This window comes from Corylus avellana, chromosome 3, assembly GCF_965113065.1.
Source record: "Corylus avellana chromosome 3, dhCorAvel1.hap1.2, whole genome shotgun sequence".
NCBI classification, from domain to species: Eukaryota; Viridiplantae; Streptophyta; class Magnoliopsida; order Fagales; family Betulaceae; genus Corylus; species Corylus avellana.
The window spans coordinates 7770028-7790295 of record NC_142492.1 but is presented as its reverse complement, the minus strand read 5'-3'; the positions used below and the strand labels follow the sequence as shown (position 1 = coordinate 7790295).

At 35.9% G+C, this 20268-nt stretch overlaps 2 protein-coding genes across 2 annotated transcripts; both read left to right on the top strand.

The window, feature by feature from the left end:
* Window positions 1-3051: 3051 nt before the first annotated feature.
* Window positions 3052-6899, top strand: LOC132174411 (aluminum-activated malate transporter 10-like). Its single transcript, XM_088514879.1, has 6 exons — window positions 3052-3397; window positions 3709-3849; window positions 3933-4205; window positions 4456-4574; window positions 4672-4815; window positions 5850-6899. The coding sequence occupies exons 1-6, from the start codon at window positions 3052-3054 to the stop codon at window positions 6360-6362; spliced, it is 1536 nt and encodes a 511-aa protein (XP_088371005.1). The 3' UTR covers window positions 6363-6899.
* Window positions 6900-12690: 5791 nt separating this feature from the next.
* Window positions 12691-16815, top strand: LOC132174412 (aluminum-activated malate transporter 10-like). The gene is made up of 6 exons (XM_059586073.2): window positions 12691-13024; window positions 13521-13661; window positions 15145-15417; window positions 15528-15649; window positions 15887-16030; window positions 16303-16815. Exons 1-6 carry the CDS (start codon window positions 12691-12693, stop codon window positions 16813-16815), a joined length of 1527 nt encoding a protein of 508 aa, XP_059442056.2.
* Window positions 16816-20268: the final 3453 nt, after the last annotated feature.

Genomic DNA, 20268 nt, shown 5'->3' with positions numbered 1-20268 from the left:
AAGATGAAATCAGCTGCTTTCCACAAAATTTTGTACTTGCTAGTACAAGTTGTGCATTAAGCATTTGATTGATCATATTGGTAAGATGGAGACCGAAAGGAGAAGCTTTTTGATAGTTGAATTGGCCTTTCAAGCTTGTGAGGCTGTAGAGAAAGGATCCAAGCACTCAAGCATGAGGAGATAAGTGCTCTCTCCATTTCAAGTGGAAAATTAGCAGCACAGGCCGATAAAAACCCTCCTACTTTTTAAAAGATATTGTGGGCTTTGGATGGTCCTATTCATGACCTAATTTGCAGGGAAAGGAGTACCCTTGTTGGAATGTTTCTGTCTCATTATATATAATAAAATTTCCAAACCTATATTGGGCTCCCCACTTCAGTTGATGCTGACTGGCTGGAGAGAGGGTTTGATATTGGATCTTTGTAGTGCATAGGCTCGATTGTATGGTAATTTAATATGGTATTAGAGTAAAGATTTTTAATTCAAATTTTAACTCCACAGTTTAATTTATGCTTAATTTTAAGGGAGAGATATTTTTTATGTACGTGTTAGTATTTTTGGATGATATATATATATATATACCACATGCATTTTTATTTCACTATTATTTCATAATGGTTACGTGACAGTCCCAACCAACTCTTAAATTTTTTTTCTTTTTTTATCAATGACTAATCCAATGATTATTTAGGACTGATATGTCAATAATATGAAATAATTGTGGAATAAAAATGCGAAATATAATATTTCTCATGCAAAAGTACTAACACGTACATTTAACTAACGTGACGTATGGAGAAGTGGGGTATTTATAAAGAATAATGTTATCTCTTCATAATCATTTCATATTAGCTAACGTGACGTGTTTTAAGTGGCTTTTCCATAATAGTAACTTTTTTTTAAAAAAAAAGTGACATAAATCAAGCTGTGTCAGCATGTGCAAAATGAGTGTGAAGAGAAGCATTATTCTTTATACATTCCCAAAAGTCACGGCCAACAATTGCTATCATCTCCAATAGAAAAGAGTTCACATTTTTTTAAACACTATTCTTTATTTATTTATTTTTCTTTTCAAATTATCAGCATGCATGTGTAAAATGAGTGTGAAGAGTAGCATTAATGTTCTTTATAGATTCTCGAAAATCACGCCCATCAATTGCTATCATCTCCACTAGAAAAGAGTTATATGTCTTTCAACACTGTTCTTATTTAAAAATAAAAAGGAAAACATGCACCTCTTCATAAGGAACACAACCTCTTCCTTTTCCGCTTAACTATCACCAAGCTATGTGCTGTTATCCGAATGCCAATTAATATGGACTAACAATATCAGAGGGTTTGATCTTCGTTCACCATCTTCCCTTCTTTTCACGCTTAAATGTGTTAATTTGTCCACTTGATTTGTTTTTATATCACGAACAAATTTCTTCTGGATTTGCTCCATAGATTCTGTATATGTTCGTTCAGGTTGAAGGCCACAAGGGCATGCAAATATACAGAGAAAGCAAAACCATTTTTTCAAGAATATTGGCCTGCATGGCTACATCAGCAGCCACCAGGCATCATATATATCATGATATAACAATGCTATCTTACAGTAGTGCTCTGCACTAATATTCTTATCTATGGGAGACAGATGAGAGAGGAATCCAATCGAAAAACCCACTTGGATGAAAGAATGAATAGTCAAACACATGATCAAAGAATGATTATATATATATGTGCGCGCGCTCTCTAACTTGTAATACATACAATGAACTTTTGCCTACAATTTTAGGGCACATATATTTTTGGCATTTTTCTCTCCAAGGACAACCCCTTAAACGCTCTCTCTCTTTGCTTCAAAAGAAAAAGTAAATAGTGCTTTCTGCTTATGCCGAGAATAAAGGGTAAACGGTAGAATTTGGGTTTGAACTTATTATGATTTCTAATGTGATATCATGCTAAAGCGCAAATTATTTCAAAAACTTCCGCGAATAAAAAAAGATATTCGGAGTATACTTGAGCAATGTGTAACAAGTTTAAGAGGACCAGCCAAATTTTAGGCAAAATTGGGTAGGGCTAGAAGAAGTCAAGACTAATTTTATTGGACCATTTTCCACTCGTACTAAAAACAGGGCTCTCAAAGGTTTGTGAGTCAATTTCTGTTGATTTTCCTTCCGATAGAATATTTGGAGTTAATATGGTATGGAAGAACTATTTTAAATGGTTCTCCATGTTTGTCCTATATATGGTGATTTAAATTTGTTGTGCTAGGTGATGATTTCCTTTGCATTCCTTAAATTATGCTTTTCCATTGGAAGTTGCTTTTTGATGACTTGAGGTAAAAATAACATATTGATGTTGATAGTTGATTCCTAATCTCTAGAAAGAAAAATGCTTCAGGTACTACAACTTTTATTACAACTCTCTTACAAATTAGCGTGACAATCCACATAGCATTGCCACGTATGTTCGCCAAAACCAAATCTAGTTGTTTAGTACCTGATATGATTAGTGTCACATGGACTTACAAATTAGAATGACAGTACTCCATTATGCGACACTGTCACATTAATCACAATCAAATTTAATTATTTGGTGGCTAACATCGTAAGTACCATGCAAATTGTCATATCAATTTACTAGGCACTTATAGTAAAAGTTGTAATACCATTAACAACATTTTATTTAAAAATTGCATATTAGCTGTATAGCAGTGTTGCATTGCAGGATATATTTAATTTCTGTGTGTCTTATATGACAAGAGGACTAAATTTCCCACTTTTCCTATCCAAAAAGCCAAAATATAATAAAAAATGGTTATCTATCGTATCTCCACAACATCAGAAATATATATATAGTTTAATCCCTATCTTTGAAAGCATATGAAATCTCAAATACCTCTTTGTATATATACTTCATTAGTCGCCCAGCATCCACCATCCGACCTTAGACCTTCCGTTGCATGGCATTGGGGTCTTTGGCTACCATTTCTCACTACCCCAAGGCTTCAACATTTCTCAGCAATCATCTTCTATTATTTCTTGTGGCCAACATAAAAGTAGATCTATGGCTTCTGATCAGAATGAAGTTAGCAAGGGATTGGAGTGGAGGATAAAGGTGGCAGATGGCTCATCAGAGATTTTGGTTCCTGAGGCAAAGTCTGCAGCCACCAGAGTCTTGCTTTGTCTGAAGGCTTTTATTGTAGGGCTGGCTTCAAAAGTTTGGAAGTTTTTGCTCAAAGCATGGGATGTAGGAGTTGATGACCCCAGAAAAGTGATCCATTGTCTAAAAGTAGGGATGGCACTCACTGTTGTCTCACTCTTTTACTATATGAGGCCTCTGTATGATGGTGTTGGAGGGACTGCTATGTGGGCAATCATGACAGTTGTGGTTGTATTTGAAAACACTGTCGGTAAGTACTCAAAACTATATCAAAAAACGCTCGTGTCTTGGTTATTAGATCAGCACTTGTATGGCAGTTGTACGTACATTTCTTTAGTAGAGACTGCTCTACGATTGCCACATAATTCCTAGGATGATGTGACATGCCATTACTTATTCAAAAATTGTTTTTTCACTGTCACGTCATCACAATTGTATGATTATCATATAGCAATCTGCTAAATAATCAAAAAAGATTTGTGTAGTTAGAATCTAAAGTATAAAAGCAACTTGCTTGAAGCTTAGGAGTTTGATCACTTTTTCCCTATTGATCAATGGCAGGTGCAACAATATGTAAGAGTTTGAACAGAATGTCTGGAACTTTTCTTGCTGGATTTCTTGCAGTTGGTGTTCAATGGATTGCTAGTCAGTCAGGAAACAGATTTGAACCTATAATTATTGGAGCCTCAGTTTTCCTCTTAGGTCTGTAAACTTATATACTCTATGAATATGCATATTGATAAATTAATTAACTAGTAATTAACGGTCCGATCTTTGTTGTTCAGCTTCTGCAGCAACTTTCTCAAGATTCATTCCTTCGGTGAAAGCCCGGTTTGACTATGGTGCTATGATATTTATCCTTACATTTAGCTTGGTTTCAATATCGGGTTATCGGGTGGATGAAGTATTTAATTTGGCCCATCGGAGACTATCCACCATTATCATTGGCACTACCTTGTGCATTATTGTAAGCATGCTTGTTTGCCCCATTTGGGCTGGTCAAGAACTCTTTACTCTCATCTTTCGTAACATGGACAAGCTTGCCGATTCCCTAGAGGGTGAGTGCTTTATCAAATCCATGTTTGTTTGTTAAATTCATTCTTGTTGAAAATTCATGTTTCTGTCTTTCTATTTTCTCTGATATTCTCAAAAAGATAAATGTTATTTAGTAGACTGATACGTCATTTCTCTTTTCAAAATACAAAAATTATGTTTCACTTTTCATATGAGCTGAACATTTTTTCAAACTAAAAACAGAAAAACGCCGTCCAAAACATATTAACAAACATACTGTTTTTAAATAATCAGGTTGTGTAGGTGAATACTTCAAAGATGGTGACGACATTGATGACAGTGATAAAGAATGTCATAAGAAACTGCAAGGATACAAATGCGTTCTAAGTTCTAAGGCAGCAGAAGACTCTATGGTAATTAAGTGAGAGGACAATGCAAGTAATTCTGATCTCAATCATTTTTTATGATATCTTTGAATGAAATGAGGAACTTTGATTGCTTTTTGCATAGGCCAATTTTGCAAGATGGGAGCCAGCTCATGGCGGCTTCAACTTTCGGCACCCATGGAAACAATACATCAAAATAGGGGCATCAATGCGCAGCTGTGCTTATTGCATTGAGGCTCTCAATAGTTGCATCAATTCAGAAAATCAGGTAAACCCAAGTTTCTATTAATTTAAATGATTAAGTACTCTACCCTTTTACTTTTTATTTTAAACATGGTATATAAAGCAAAGGTTTTGAGTTCGAACTTTGTCTCCGTCATTTTCCTTCTATTTCAAATAAATATTTCACGTGAGGCAAATAAGATTAAGTTTTGGAAAAAATATCTTTTACCCCCTGAAGTATCCATGGATTTGCAATTTTACCTCAAATGTTTAGAAAGTGACATTAGACCTTCCAAAGTTTCAAACCTTAACACGAAGTCCCCAATGTTTACACTTTACCCCCTGAAGTAATTTATGTTTACACTTGACTCCACAAAGTATCTAGGTTTTGGGGGGTAAAGTGTAAAATCAGGGGGGTAAAGTGTAAACATAAATTGCTTCAGTGGGGTAAAATGTAAACATCGGTCTTTTTTGCCAATGTCAGATACTTTGTGGGGGTAAAGTGTCATTTTTTAAACATTGGAGGTAAAATTGCAAATGGGTGGATAATTTAGGAGGTAAAGTGTATTTTTTCCTTAAGTTTTTGGGATACAATCTTATTAAGAGAAACTTTACTTTAGATCCTTGAATTACTCCGCGTTTTGAGAAGACCTCCCAAAAATTCAAAAACTCTCAATTTACACCCATGAACTTTCAATTTCAATCGATTTACCCCCTCTGTTAGTTTTAGATGTTAATTTCTAACAGAAATGTCTAAAAAGACCAAGTTGCCCTTCAATTTTTTTTTTTTTTTTTTTTTTAATTTTTTTAATTTAAAATTAAGGGTAAATTTGAAATTTCATAAAAAAAAGGGGGTATAAACTTCATTTTATCACTTTTAACGTTTAAAATTTGATAGAGGGGGGACTATCGAATCGAATTAAAAGTTTAGAGGGTTAAATTGAGAATTTTTGAAATTTATGAGGATCTTCTCAAAGCGCACGGTAGTTTAGGAGTTTAAAGTAAAGTTTTCCCATCTTATTATTATTCTTCACGGAGAATATAATGCTAATGCAAGCTCTAAACACTTTATTCCAATAGGCAAATGAATATATAAAGAAGCATATCAGCAACAATTGTTTGAAAGTAAGCTCCAACTCTTCTGGTGTCATAAGAGAGCTAACTTTGACCATCAAGACAATGAAGAAATCATCCAACATCCATTTCCTGGTTGGAGACATGAACAACGCAGTGCAAGAGCTCCAAGTTAACTTGAAGGCCCTTCCCAAGTTATTCAACCCTCCATCAAAGCCAGAAGCTGCAGAAACCCCTGAAAATAAGACAACAGAGCAGCAGCCAGCCTCAAAAACAGTGGTTACAATAATGCCTATCGTGGATATTATTCCACTAGTAACTTTAACTTCATTGTTGATTGAAATTGTCTCAAGGATCAATGGCATTGTCGATGCTGTTGAGGAACTAGCAGATTTGGCTGAATTCAAGCCTGCAAGCAATGATAAGTGCGGAAAAGATGATGATCAGCTGAATAACAATTTTTTACCAGATCAGCAGAAAGATAAGGATACCATGAAGAAGGTCTTTCCACGGGTCTGAGTTCTACAGAATTTACTTTTTCTCTTTTGTTAAAGAATTGGAAGAAATAAAGGAAGGGAGCGAGGATGAAGTTCATAATTAAGCATCGATTTACCAAAATCTTTGATAAGTATAGCTGATTATCATAGGAAAAGAAATACTGTAAAACTGTAGAGAATGAGTGTGAAAGTAAACAGGAGTAAAGGTGCCAGAATTATATTTTCCATATATTCCGTAATTATGTTGATATTGAAATATTCTCTATTTATGGGTTGATTATAATCATATAATGGGATTGTAATCAAATCAATGAGATTTGATTACCAAACTTGTATTTAGACATTACCCTATAAATAAGAACTTTTGTATTGTACACAAATCAAGTTAATGAGCACAATGTAGCCCTTAGGAGTATTTCTAGTGGTGAATGTAGGTGTCTAACACCGAATCACCCGTAAGTTCTTTGTGTTTATTCTCTATATTGCTTCCGCTTATTTCCGCATAATCATTATTTCAACATGGTATCAGAGCCATTGTATGGCCCAATGGTCTGTGTATTTCTTTCTGGTATTTCTTTTTCTTCGATCTATTGTTTGTTTTGTTTCTTGAAGAAAAAAAAAAAAACCCAGATTTGCAGCGCACATGGCTGCTTCCCGGAGAAAGCCGTCAGCCACCGACTTCTGTTCCCGCTCACGGCCCAGCCCCGGCATGCCTCTTATGGCCTTCCACGGCCCAGCCCAGCGCCGCCGCACCTCCTCTAGCATTTCACAGAAGCATGGAAGACGACAGGTCTACGGCCTTTAGCCGCCGCTCTCTGCTGCCTGCTGGCATCCTAGCACCGACTCTGGCTTGCTCCTTACAGTCACCGTCCAGAGAGAGCCGCGCCACCTTCTGGCCTTCTCCGGCATCAGCCCACGGTCCACCAGGCTGCGACCCACAAGCGCCACTCAGACCACGCCGCCCTACCACCGCAGGCCCTCATCACCAAGTTCCGCGCCATCCAGATCCGTTCACCGCCCTCCACCTTTGTCAATTTCCGTCCCTGGCATGTACAGTTTCTGCTGCGGCTGACTGCTCCACAAAAAAAAAAAAAAAAAAAAAAAAAAAGGTGTTGCGTGTGGCGTGGAGTGAGGAGAGAGAAAAGGAAGAAAAGAAAAGGGAGAGAAGAGAAGGTGAAAAAAAAAAGAAAAAACAAAGGGTGCTGCGTGTGGCGTGGAGTGAGGAGAGAGAAAAGAAAGAAAAGAAAAGGGAGAAAAGAGAAGATGTCAGCCAAGTGAAAAAAAAAAAAAAAAAAAAGCGGTCCAAGTGGACCACATCATGCGCGCCACGCGCCGGTTAGGTTCAGTGCGCCGATCTGATAACCGCCCAAGTTGGCTCATTTTCTTTTATTTTTGGCCCAAGTCGGCCCTTTTTATTTTTGGCTCATAGTCAGCTCTAACCCGTAGTCGGCTCATTTTTATTTTTGGCTCATTGTCAGCCTGGGCCCGTTGTCGGCCCCTTTTATTTTTGGTTCATTGTTAGCCTTGGCCCGTTGTCGGCCCCTTTTTGGAGTTTGGCCCATTGTCGGCCCTTTTGAATCTGCATTCACCAGCCACCTGCCGCCGTCGCTGGTTGCCCGCCAGCCTCTATCTCCTTCGGCAATCGTCATCTACAGCCCGTTCCCCTCCTCCAACCACCGCCGTCATCATTGTTTTGGATTTCAAACTCAAGGTTCCAGAATATTCCACCTTGAGTTTGAGGGGGGATGTCAGAATATATGGAAAATATATTATATTTTCCATATATTCCGTAATTATGTTGATATTGAAATATTCTCTATTTATGGGTTGATTATAATCATATAATGGGATTGTAATCAAATCAATGGGATTTGATTACCAAACTTGTATTTAGACATTACCCTATAAATAAGAACTTTTGTATTGTAGACAAATCAAGTTAATGGGCACAATGTAGCCCTTAGGGGTATTTCTAGTGGTGAATGTAGGTGTCTAACACCGAATCATCCGTAAGTTCTTTGTGTTTATTTTCTCTATATTGCTTCCGCTTATTTCCGCATAATCATTATTTCAACAGACTGCAATGTAAAATCATAGCACAGTTGTTCCATATTCTAATATTCATCAGTTTGAAAGTGCTTGAAGCCTATTTCACATTGTTTTGAAGAAAAGTTTAAAAATGCAACTTTTTTTTTAATTTAATTTAAAAAGCTCTATTTTCTAACAAAATCCTAAACATATTTTAATTTTATTTAATCACATCACATCACCCTGCAGTGCACCACCACCACCACCTCCAACTGGCACTGCTTAATTTCCACTGTGCAAAGCATTAATGTAGTAGATTACGTAATTAATTAAACCACTTACTTTGCCCAATATTCAACTACCAACTTTGGCCCTGGTGGGTATTTCTGAATCCAATTGGGTATATTCCCATGGCAAGTCCCTTCTTGATGTTAATGTGCAAGGAACACCATAATGTTGAAAATAAACCTATAGCATTTCTGAGCTAATTAATGCTGCTTATGTTTCAGTAGGAGGTTTTTCCGTAATGAGTGTTGTTAGGCTATTACAGCTTTTATTATAATTTTTTTTACAAATTAATATACCGTCCACGTGATACTCACCATGGCGATTATTAATTAAAATGTGGACTGCCATGTGGCAATTATCTCCATATTCAGACTGTTTCTTGTAGTTATTTCCTATAACTTGTTTTTTTGTATATACAAACTATTAAATTATCAATTATCTCAAAAGTTTAAGCTGATAGGAAGAGGTAAATTTAATCACTTAATCAACACTTTAACACTCCCCCTCACGTGGAATATTTAATTTAAAATGTGGGGTGATTTGAAGGAGTTAAGGTTCGATCTCAGGACTTTTGGCTTTGATACAATGTTAATTACTAGTTATCCCAAAAACTTAAGCTAATAGGAAGATGTAAATTTTATTACTTAATCAACACTTCAACACAAACACCAACAATAATTCTAAGTTTTTATACCTCCAACCATGAACCCTTTGGCTTCCAGAGGCTGAGAATCTAGAATGGGATTGTAGTGCTAAAGGCAGCCATTTATTCAAGCTGACAGATGAATATATTTGAAAATTACACTCTAGTTTTTTTTTTTTTTCCTAATCTAAAAGAAAACTCTAGTTAATGCTGAGAGTTGAGGCATGGTTTTGGTTGAATACATAAAGAAAACTCTAGTAGGGAAACTCACCCAAGGCGACAAATTCCTATAAGAATTATGACATACCATCACTCCTAAAAAAGCAAAGATCACCCGCCAAAGGGAACCACCTAAAGTAAAAAGAAGGCAAGGTTTATGTATGCTCCCACGCTCTAATCTCTATTTATTTTTTTCATTCTCACCTCAAACATCTACCAACTTAAGTATCAGATGTGGTGTCGTCACCCCCTCCCTCCTTCGTGGTGCACCACTATGCCGTTTAGCTATCTTGTAGGGATCTCAGATCAGTGATTAGATGTGTGTAGTCACTGGTTTTGTACCGCTGTACGCAAATCACATGATTTTTTTTAATGGAAATGCAGGTTTCTCAAGATTTTTCTCAAAAAAGTAGTTCCAAACCGATCCGTCATCATCTCCTCCCCTTAAACTTTTATTTACTAAAATAATATATTACATGATGATGCGGTGATTCATTAGTTTGAAATCAATTTTTTGGAAGAAAAAAATAATCTTGGAAATCATTTTCCCTTTTTTTAATCCTTCATGTCTCTCTCACGCCTTTTGAAAGCTCCTCTGCTAGAAGTTTGAAATTCTTATTTGTTTTTTTCTCTCGAGTTGTCTTTTACGTGAAAGCCATCAAACTTAATTTTCTTCTTCTTCTTTTTTTATTATATTTTTGTGCCATTAAGCATTATTTGATCTCACTATTTTCAACTTCTCTATTAATAATTATTATGTTTTGATCTCATCTACAAAAAGTTGGATCTACGGGGATTTAATTTGTTATCTAAATCAGCACGTGCACACTGCGCACGCCTCCTTTTGAACCCCTCGGTCTCATTGTGGAGTCTATTGTGGAAACCCTTTAGGGTCATACCATCCTTGTTACAAGAAAGGTTAAGAAGCCCTTTGGGCTTCATTTTCTTTGTCTTTAAGAGACAATTTACTGGGAACCACGCCTCATAAAGTAAACGTCACTAATTCGAATTTCTTTCTTTTTTTTTTCTCCACTTGTGCATACATGTTAGAAAAAAAAAAAAAAAAAAACGCTGGTGGCCATTTCTCTTATAGCTTTTTGGCCAAGATTTAGTTATTGGTGCACTAAATTGGTTGTGATGAGTTTACGTACATATATTAACTAGTATTAACATACTATTAATAAGTGTAATATCTTATTTAGTACTATAATATATTAACCGGTAACATAATGAGTAGTAACGTATAACATATATATATATATATTAACTATTAACATATTAAATAATAACTAGTAACATATAAGTCTAACATATTATAATTAGTAATTAGTAACTAGTAACATAATAACTAGTAACATATTATAATTATTATAACTATTAACTAGTAACATAATATAACTAGTACTAATTAACATATTAGCCTTAGAATGTATGTATTTGTTCCCTATATTAGCCTTGCGTCATATTGCTGACCACATGTGCATACATGAGTCGTGCACGTTAGGCATAACTTTTGCACCCATATTTAAGTAACCTCTTATATTTATAAAACTTATTTTTATACATATATATTAAGTAATAATAATAATAATAATAAAAAGTATATGTGTGCACCCACACGAAAGTGAGCTAGTGATTTGAGCGGAATGAGTCAAGTCGAACTTATACAAACCGAGCTCATAAGCTTTATTTGAGTTGAGCCGAGTTTATACGAGTATGTCTCATTTAATATTCGAACAAATTATTGTGTTCACGAACGACTCATTATTATTCAAGTCAAGATTTAATCAAGTTTAACCAAGTCAAGTTCATGAGTGGCTGAACTCATCAAACACCCCTAATTGTGATTCAATTTCTCACCACCCTGATCCCCCCGTTCCCTGTGTTTGGCTTAGCCAAAAAAAAAAAAAAAAAAAAAAAAAAAGGTGATTTCCTTTGCATTCCATAACTTAAGCTTTTCCATTGGTCGTTAATTTATTGATGTGGCAATTTACATGGTACTACCGTCACAATCAAATTTAATTGTTTAATATTAGATATGATAGGTGTCACGTAGACTTATAAATTGACATGGTCAGACTAAGTCCATGTAATATATATATTACCGCACTAGTCACAATTAAATTTAATTTTTTAGTGACTAATCGAGTAAGCACCATGTGGATTGTCACATACATCAAGTTCTTAGGTACTTATAATAAAAGTTATAATACTTCTAAGAATCGCAAAATAGTAGTACTTGCTAATGCTACATTGCAAGTTATATATATATAGGGTTAAATTCACTTTACCCCTTGAAATTTCAAGAGTTTTTTTAATTCGAACCCCAATGTTCAAAAATTAGCAATGTACCACCTTAATATTTTAAAAATTTTCAATTCAGACCTTCTGTTACTAATTTCAGGATAATTGGACGGAAATCATCGTACGTGCGTCTCACGTGAAATTTTGATGTCTTCTATTCCAATTTTGCTCTCATTAAAATTTATGAAATTACATAATTACCCTCATTAAAATCTATGAAATTGAGGGTAATTATGTAATTTCATAGGTTTTAATGAGAGCAAAATTGGAATAGAGAGCATCAAAATTTCACGTAAAACGCATGCGGGATGATTTCCATCTAATTAAACCGAAATTAGTAACAGAGGGTCTGTACATTGCCAATTTTTAAATATTGGGGTTCGAATTGAAAAACCCTGAAATTTTAGGGGTAAAGAGAATTTTTCTTTTATATATATATATAAAACATGTCCACGCACGTGGGGATTTGAAATAGATTATATTAATTAAGAGAGAGTACCTACCAATTAAAAAGCCAGAGAGAGACAAAATAGTAGTATGTTACATTGCATGCAGGTTATATTGAGACAGAGTATCTACCAAAAAGTCAAAAAGAATAAGAAATGGTTCTCCATAGTATTTCCACGCCATTGGAAATATATAGTTTATTAATTCCTATGAAATATCAACTACCCTTTTGTATATATATACTTCAATAGTCTCCCCCGCATCCACCATCCGACCCTAAACCTTCATTGCGTGGCATTAGGGTCTTTGGCTACCATTTCTCACTATCCCAAGGCTTCAACATTTCTCACTATCCCAAGGCTTCAACATTTCTCAGCAATCATCCTCTATTATTTCTTGAGGCCAACATAAAATTAGATCAATGGCTTCTGATCAGAAGGAAGTTAGCAATGGCTTGGAGTGGAGGAGAAAGGTGGCAGCTGAGATTTTGGTTCCTGAGACAAAAACTTCCAGCAGCATCTTGATTTCTCTGAAGGCTTTTATTGTAGGGTTCGCTTCAAAAGTGTGGAAGTTTTTGCACAAAGCATGGGATGTAGGAGTTGATGACCCCAGAAAAGTGATCCATTGTCTAAAAGTAGGGATGGCACTCACTGTTGTCTCACTCTTTTACTATATGAGGCCTCTGTATGATGGTGTTGGAGGGGCTGCTATGTGGGCAATCATGACAGTTGTGGTTGTATTTGAAAACACTGTCGGTAAGTACTCAAACTATATGATATATAACACTCGGGTCTTGGCGTAAAATATATGAAAAACGCTATTTAATAGACTGTTATACGACTGATCAAGTAGCTTGAAAGTGAAAATCAACTCTCGATTTTTCCTTTTACAAGCCCTTACTGACTAGAGACTGGTTTTCACCTTACACGTCATTCCAATTGTATGCAAACACTTCGGTCTTGGCCAAAAGGTACAAGAAATGCTATTAATTAGTAGACTGGTATATGATTATCGTACAACTAGGATGCATAAAGTGGCAGTGAAAATCAATCATTGTTGATCTAAAGATTGATTTTCACCTAACATGTTAGTCCATTTGTATGAAGTCATATTACATCCTACTAAATAGCATTACTCAAAAGATATTTGCGAGTTTCATCATAAATATGTGTACTTACAATCTGAAGTATATAAAAGCAACTTGCTTGAAGCTTAGTAGTTTGATCACTTTTCCCTATTGATCAATGGCAGGTGCAACAATATGTAAGAGTTTGAACAGAATGTCTGGAACTTTTCTTGCTGGATTTCTTGCAGTTGGCGTTCAATGGGTTGCTAGGCAATCAGGAAACAGATTTGAACCTATAATTAATGGAGCCGCAGTTTTCCTCTTAGGTCTGTAAACTTAAGCTATGTTTGCCCCCAGCCAGGGCCGGCACTGTAGCTGGAACGGCACTATTCCAGCTACAGTGCCATCTGACATATACAGTGCCAAAAATTCACTTTGTAATATTAATTATTTATTTATTTATTTTAAAGCAAAATATTAATTAAAAAAAAAAAAAAGGAGGAGAAAGATGGGGTGGTTCCAGCCACCCCTTGGCCAAAATGGGGTGGCCGGACCACCCCATTTTTGGCCAAGGGGGTGGTTGGAGCCACCCCCTGGCCGATCTGGGGGTGGTCGAACCACCCCCTTGGCCCAAAAAAAGAAAAAAAAAAAAAAAAAGAGGACCGGGTGCATTTGGGGGTGGCCGGACCACCCCCAAGGGGTTGGGGTGGTTTCGGCCACCCCACACCGGCCGTATGGGGTGGCCGAAACTACCCCAGCCCCTTGGGCCACCCCCAAATGCACCCGATCCCTTTTTTTTTTGGCCAAGGGGGTGGCCGGACCACCCCCTTGGCCATGGGGGTGGTCGAACCACCCCCATATCGGCCAGGGAGTTGCTGGAGCCACCCCCTTGGCCAAAAATGGGGTGGTCCGGCCACCCCATTTTGGCTAAGGGGTGGCTGGAACCACCCTATCTTTCTCCTCATTTTTTTTTTATTTTTTATTTTTTTATTAATATTTTGCTTTAAAAAAGAAAAAAAAAATTAATATTACAAAGTTAATTTTTTGCACTGTACATGTCAGATGGCACTATAGCTGGAACAGTGCTGTTCCAGCTACAGTGCCGGCCTTGGTTGGGGGCAAACATAGCTTTATATACTCTATGAAGGATCCCGCTTTTGTAAATTTTTTCTTTTGAAGGAAAAAAAAAAAAATCTATATACTTCACTCAAACTACCACGAAATTGACAATGTTCCCCTCAAACTATCAAAAATTGATAAAAATACCCTGAATAAAATGAAAACAATTTTTTTTTAAAAAAATAAAAATAAAAATTCAGGGCGTGAATTAAAAAAAAAAAACAAAAACAAAATCGATTTTTTTAAAGAAAACTTTTTATTTTATTTTTTTCTTTTTTTAAAAAAAAATTATTTTAAAAATTTTAGAGTATTTTTGTCATATTGAAAAAAAAAAAAAAAAAAAATTGGGGTCACTTTTGTCTTTTTGTTGACCTTGGGGGGACATATATTGTCAATTGTTTGATAGTTTATGAAGAACATTGTGACAATTGAAAGTTTGATGAAGACGTTGTTAATTGAGTAATAGTTTAAAACGAATATATGAACTTTTCAAAAAATAAAATAAATAAAGAGTCCAGATTTAACCACGTCTTTGTAACTCAAACTTTGTTGTTAATTTCCTTTTACCAAATGTTGTCGTTGTATTTTTTTTATAAAAACCTGGTAATAAAATCTGTACCTTTCATTTTGTTTTATTTTATGTGCTATAGTTTAAACTATATTAACTGTCTGATAATCTTGGTTGTTCAGCTTCTCTAGCCACCTTCTCAAGATTCATCCCTTCGGTGAAAGCCCGGTTTGACTATGGTGCTATGATATTTATCCTTACATTTAGCTTGGTTTCAATATCGGGTTATCGGGTTGTTGAAGTGTTTGCTCTGGCCCAAGGGAGAATATTCACCATTATCATTGGCACTATCTTGTGCATTATCATAAGCATGCTTGTTTGCCCCATTTGGGCTGGTCAAGATCTCCATACTCTCATCTTTCTTAACATTGAAAAGCTTGCCGATTCCTTGGAGGGTGAGTGCTTTTTCAAATCCATGTCTGTGATCTGTCATTGTTTTCAAACCGAAAAGCAAAAAACGCTCTCCAAAACATATTAACAAACATACTTTTTTTCGAATATTCAGGTTGTATAGCCGAATACTTCAAAGATGGTGACGACCTTGATGATGGTGACAAAGAATGTCATAAGAAGCTGCAAGGGTACTACAAATGTGTTCTAAGTTCTAAGGCAACAGAAGACTCTTTGGTAAGTGACAGGACAAATGCAAGTAATTCTAAAGGTCGGCTCAATTGGTGGAAGCCTGAGACTTTGAGTGCTCATTGAATGCAAACTGTCTATTGAGGTCGGCCCTCCAATTTACCTGACAATTGTACCTTAGAGGGTTCCCCGTCATTAAAAAAAATTGCAAGTAATTATGATCTAAAATCATTTTTTATGATATCTTTTGACTGAAATGAGAAACTAGCATCGCTTTGTGCATAGGCCAATTTTGCAAGATGGGAGCCAGCTCATGGCCGCTTCAACTTTTGGCACCCATGGAAACAATACATCAAAATAGGGGCATCAATGCGCAGCTGTGCTTATTGCATTGATGCTCTCAATGGTTGCATCAATTCAGAAAATCGGGTAAACCCGTCATTTTTTGTTTTAAGCTTAAGCTTTTGAGATAATCGTCGATTTACCGTACTTCTTATTTTAAACATGGTATCGGAGCAAATGTTTTGAGTTCGACCATTGTTTTCATTATTTTCTTCCAATTTCAAGTAAATATTTCACGTGTTAAGCCCATAAACTTAAGTTTTAGAGATAAGTGGTGATTTAACCGTTACTACAATATATTATTCTTCATGGAGAATATAATGCTAATGCAAGCTCTTATAAACACTTTATTCCAACAGGCATCTGAAAATGTAAAGAAGCATATCAGCATCATTTGCTTGAAAGTAAGCTCCAACTCTTCAGGTGTCATAAGAGAGCTAGCTTTGACAATGAAGACAATGAAGAAATCATCCAACATCCATTTCCTGGTTGGAGACATGAACAAAGCAGTACAAGAGCTCCAAGTTAACTTGAAGGCCCTTCCTAAGTTATTCAACCCCCCATCAAGGCCAGAAGCTGCAGAAACTCGTGAAAATAAGACAACAGAGCAGCAGCCTGCCTCCAAAACAGTGGTTTCTACAATGCCTATCATGGATATTATTCCACTTGTAACTTTCACTTCTTTGTTGATTGAAATTGTCACAAGGATCAATGGCATTGTCGATGCTGTTGAAGAACTAGCAGATTTGGCTGAATTCAAGCCTGCAAGCAATGACAAGTGCGGAAAAGATGATGATCAGCTGAATAACAATTTTTTACCAGATCAGCAAAAAGATAAGGATATCATGAAGAAGGTCTTTCAACGGGTCTGAGTTCTACATAATTTACTTTTTCTCTTTTGTTAACGAATTGGAAGAAATAAAGGAAGGGAGGATGAAGTTCATAATTAAGCACCAATTTACCAAAATCTTTGACTAAATATAGCTGATTATCATAGGAAAAGAAATGCTGTAAAACTGTAGAGAATGAGTGTGAAAGTAAACAGGAGTAAAGGACTGCAATGTAAAATCATAGCACAGTTATTCCATATTCTAATATTCATCAGTTTGAAAGTGCTTAAAGGATTGTTTTGAAAAAAGTTGAAAAATGAGACTTTTTCTATTTTTTTTTTTTTTAATTTTTTTTTATAAAACTTTTAAAAGCTCTAATTTCTAACACAATCCTAAACATACTTTTAGTTTTATATAGTTATATCACATCACCATGCAGTGCACCACCACCACCAACTAGCTGCTTAATTTCCACTGTGCAAAGTATTGGTGTAGTAGATTACATAATTAATTAAGCCACTCACTCTGCCTAATATTCAACTACCAACTTTTCCCCTGGTGGGTATTCCTGAATCCAACTGTGTATTCCCATGGCAAGTCCCTTCTTGATGTTAATGTTCAAGGAACAGCATAATTTTTAAAATTGTTGGGGAGAAAATATCCCCTAATGGGCCCCCATTTTATTTTACACTTATTTACGAACATGTTATACGATTAACTTACCCAATGACATATATAGGCACTACTGTTCATACTTTTAAATAAGAGAAATAAGGAGAAGAAGATGACCTTTTTTTTTTAGGAGATCTTCTTTCTCCTACTCCCTCATGTCTCTCCCGGAAGAGGTCTCTCTAAGAGGCCCTCAAAGTCTCTCGATTTAGCTCTCTCTCCCTCTTATCTCCTCCCTCCCTTGTACCTCTCACACACATTGGTTCGTCAGGACCTAGAAGTAATTTTTCGTTGTTTTTATTGTTCTACAAATATAATGCTAACTTAAGTATTGGAAAGTCTTCGGTCCCAATTGAAGATCATCTGACCTTGCCTTTGTTTTGTAGGAACCTCATTGCCATACATGAGGTCCCCTCACAGCTTAACCAAAAAGAAAATTACTGAGGTAGCAAATCCTTAGACTTAAAAACGCACCAGCAAAAATAAATCTATTGCATTTCTGATATTGTACATAGATATTCAAACGGTTTCTTGAGCTAATGCAGTTTATGTTATAGTACGAAGTTTTTCCTTAGTGAGTGACATCTTTTATTATAACTTTCTCTACAAACTGATATGATAGTCCACGTGATACTTATTATGCCAATAACTAAAACGTGGACCGCCATGTGGCAATTATCTCCATATTCAGACTATTTCTTGTAGTTATCTCCTGTAACTTGTTCTTCTATATATACAAACACCAACAGTAATTCCAAGTTTTTATAAATTTTTGGCTCAAATTTTTGTTTCCCTCGTGCAGATCGAGTTGCTTCTCTTAACAGAAGTTTTTTACCCGTTAACAATATTTTTTTTACATAAAAATGTTGGCGGGGCGGAAGTAGAAGAGTGAAATTTAAAAAATGAAAATTGAGGAGGCAAAAATTAAATTTTAAAAGTATATTTTATTTATATATATATATATATATATATATATATATATATATATATATATATATACCCCACCGGCCCAAACACGAATCCAAAGCTCCACCGGCTCAATACTCAAGCCGCCGAGGATGACTCCAGGGCCACCTAAAAGCCCATGAGCCCAGACCCCCCAGCAAGCATCCGGTGTAAAGAAACTCACCTAAGGCAATAAATTCCTGTAATTGTGACATAGCCACTAAATTAGTAATACTTGCCTTACTGAGTCATCCAATCTATATAATTATGACGTAGTCACTAAATTAGTAATGCTTGCCATACCCGGCCAGTCATCCAATCGACCACGTCTATATAAGGTTGGCCAAAGGCAAGGTTCATATATGCTCCCACGCTCTAATCTATATTTATTTCTTTCATTCTCACCTCAAACATTTATTGAGTTGAGCATCGGAGGGGCAGAGGGAGGGGGGGTCAAATGCCCCCCTCGCCCTCAAATTTTTCTTTTCCCCCAATAGAAGTTTCCCTCCTCCCCTTGTTGCCCACCATCAATCACTTCTTTTCATAGCACTGGGATTTAATATGTGACATTTCAGAATTTTACTTTCTCGTTTCATCAATACTGTTTGTGGTCTGTATTTCAGATTTTCAAAGGCTTAGGGCTAAAGGACAAGAGTAGAGATTTATGGCAGCCAAACGTCAGACATTTATAATTTTTTTTTTTTTTTAATTAAAGAAGATAAACATTAAAAGGAAATTCAAATTTAAGATATTAGCACTAAATTTGAAACATTAACACCAAATTTAGGATGATTGAATCCATTTTGAGTGATACCATCCCTAAAGGATTAACTTTTCACCCCTAAGTTTTAGTTTTGAATTCAAAAACAAGTTTTGAGGCATTAGAAATTAAATATTAATTCATAAAAATTTAACTAACAAAAAAAAAAATACGAAATGGGGGAAGAGAGAGAGATTTCTACGAATTTTTTTTTTTTTTTTTTTTTAAATAAAGCCATGTCAGACTTTGGCAGACACTTGTATGACTCTTAACAGCCAGATAGCAGGACTCAAAGGACAAAGGTAGAAGACAACTCAAGTCTCCTACCAAAATGCTGCGTCTCACTTAAGTAGAAACGTTGCGTTTTAATTCATGCCTCAATAGAAGACAAAAAACGCTGGTAGTTGGTTAAACTTGCTCTCATAAAAAAAATAAAAAATAAAATAAAACACAGGTTTTTTAATGCTGTAAGAGAATCCGCATCATGCTCTCTATTTCTAACATTTTTCTAAAATTTTAACAAAATCTACAAAAAAGCCTCATTTATCAAACTAGCTATCAAAAGTTAAATTTAATACATGTCAAACCTCCTCTTCAAATTTAAGGAGACAAAAAGCAAATGTTATTTATTTTATCATATTATTTTATTGCACTAACCCCACTTTTAGTTTTTCTTTCTTTTTTCCCTCTCCTTTTCTATTTCTTTCCCTCCAGAGTTTACTTCTTCTCCCCTTCCATTTTTCTTTGAGATTTTTTTTTTTTTTGAGAAATGCTTTGTTGCATTAAAAAGTCCATGTTTTGACCATATAAATTCTAGGTGACAAAGGGCACATGGCCCTATTTTAATTTTAAAATGAAAATTAAAAAAAGAGCAAGGGGTGATTGGCCAGCCCAGTTGAGCCCTACCCCCATGGCCCTTGGTGGGGGTGGGGCCAGCCCAGTTGAGCGGGGGGTGGGGGGGGCTCTGTTCCACCCCGAAGGGCCAAAGAGAAAAAATAAAAAATAAAAAAATGGGTTAGGTGGGTTTAGCCTTTGGGGGTGGGGGCCATAGCCCATGGAGGTGGCCCAAGCTGCTAGTGGGGGCGGTCGAAGCCACCCCCATGGCCATTGGGGGTGGATCG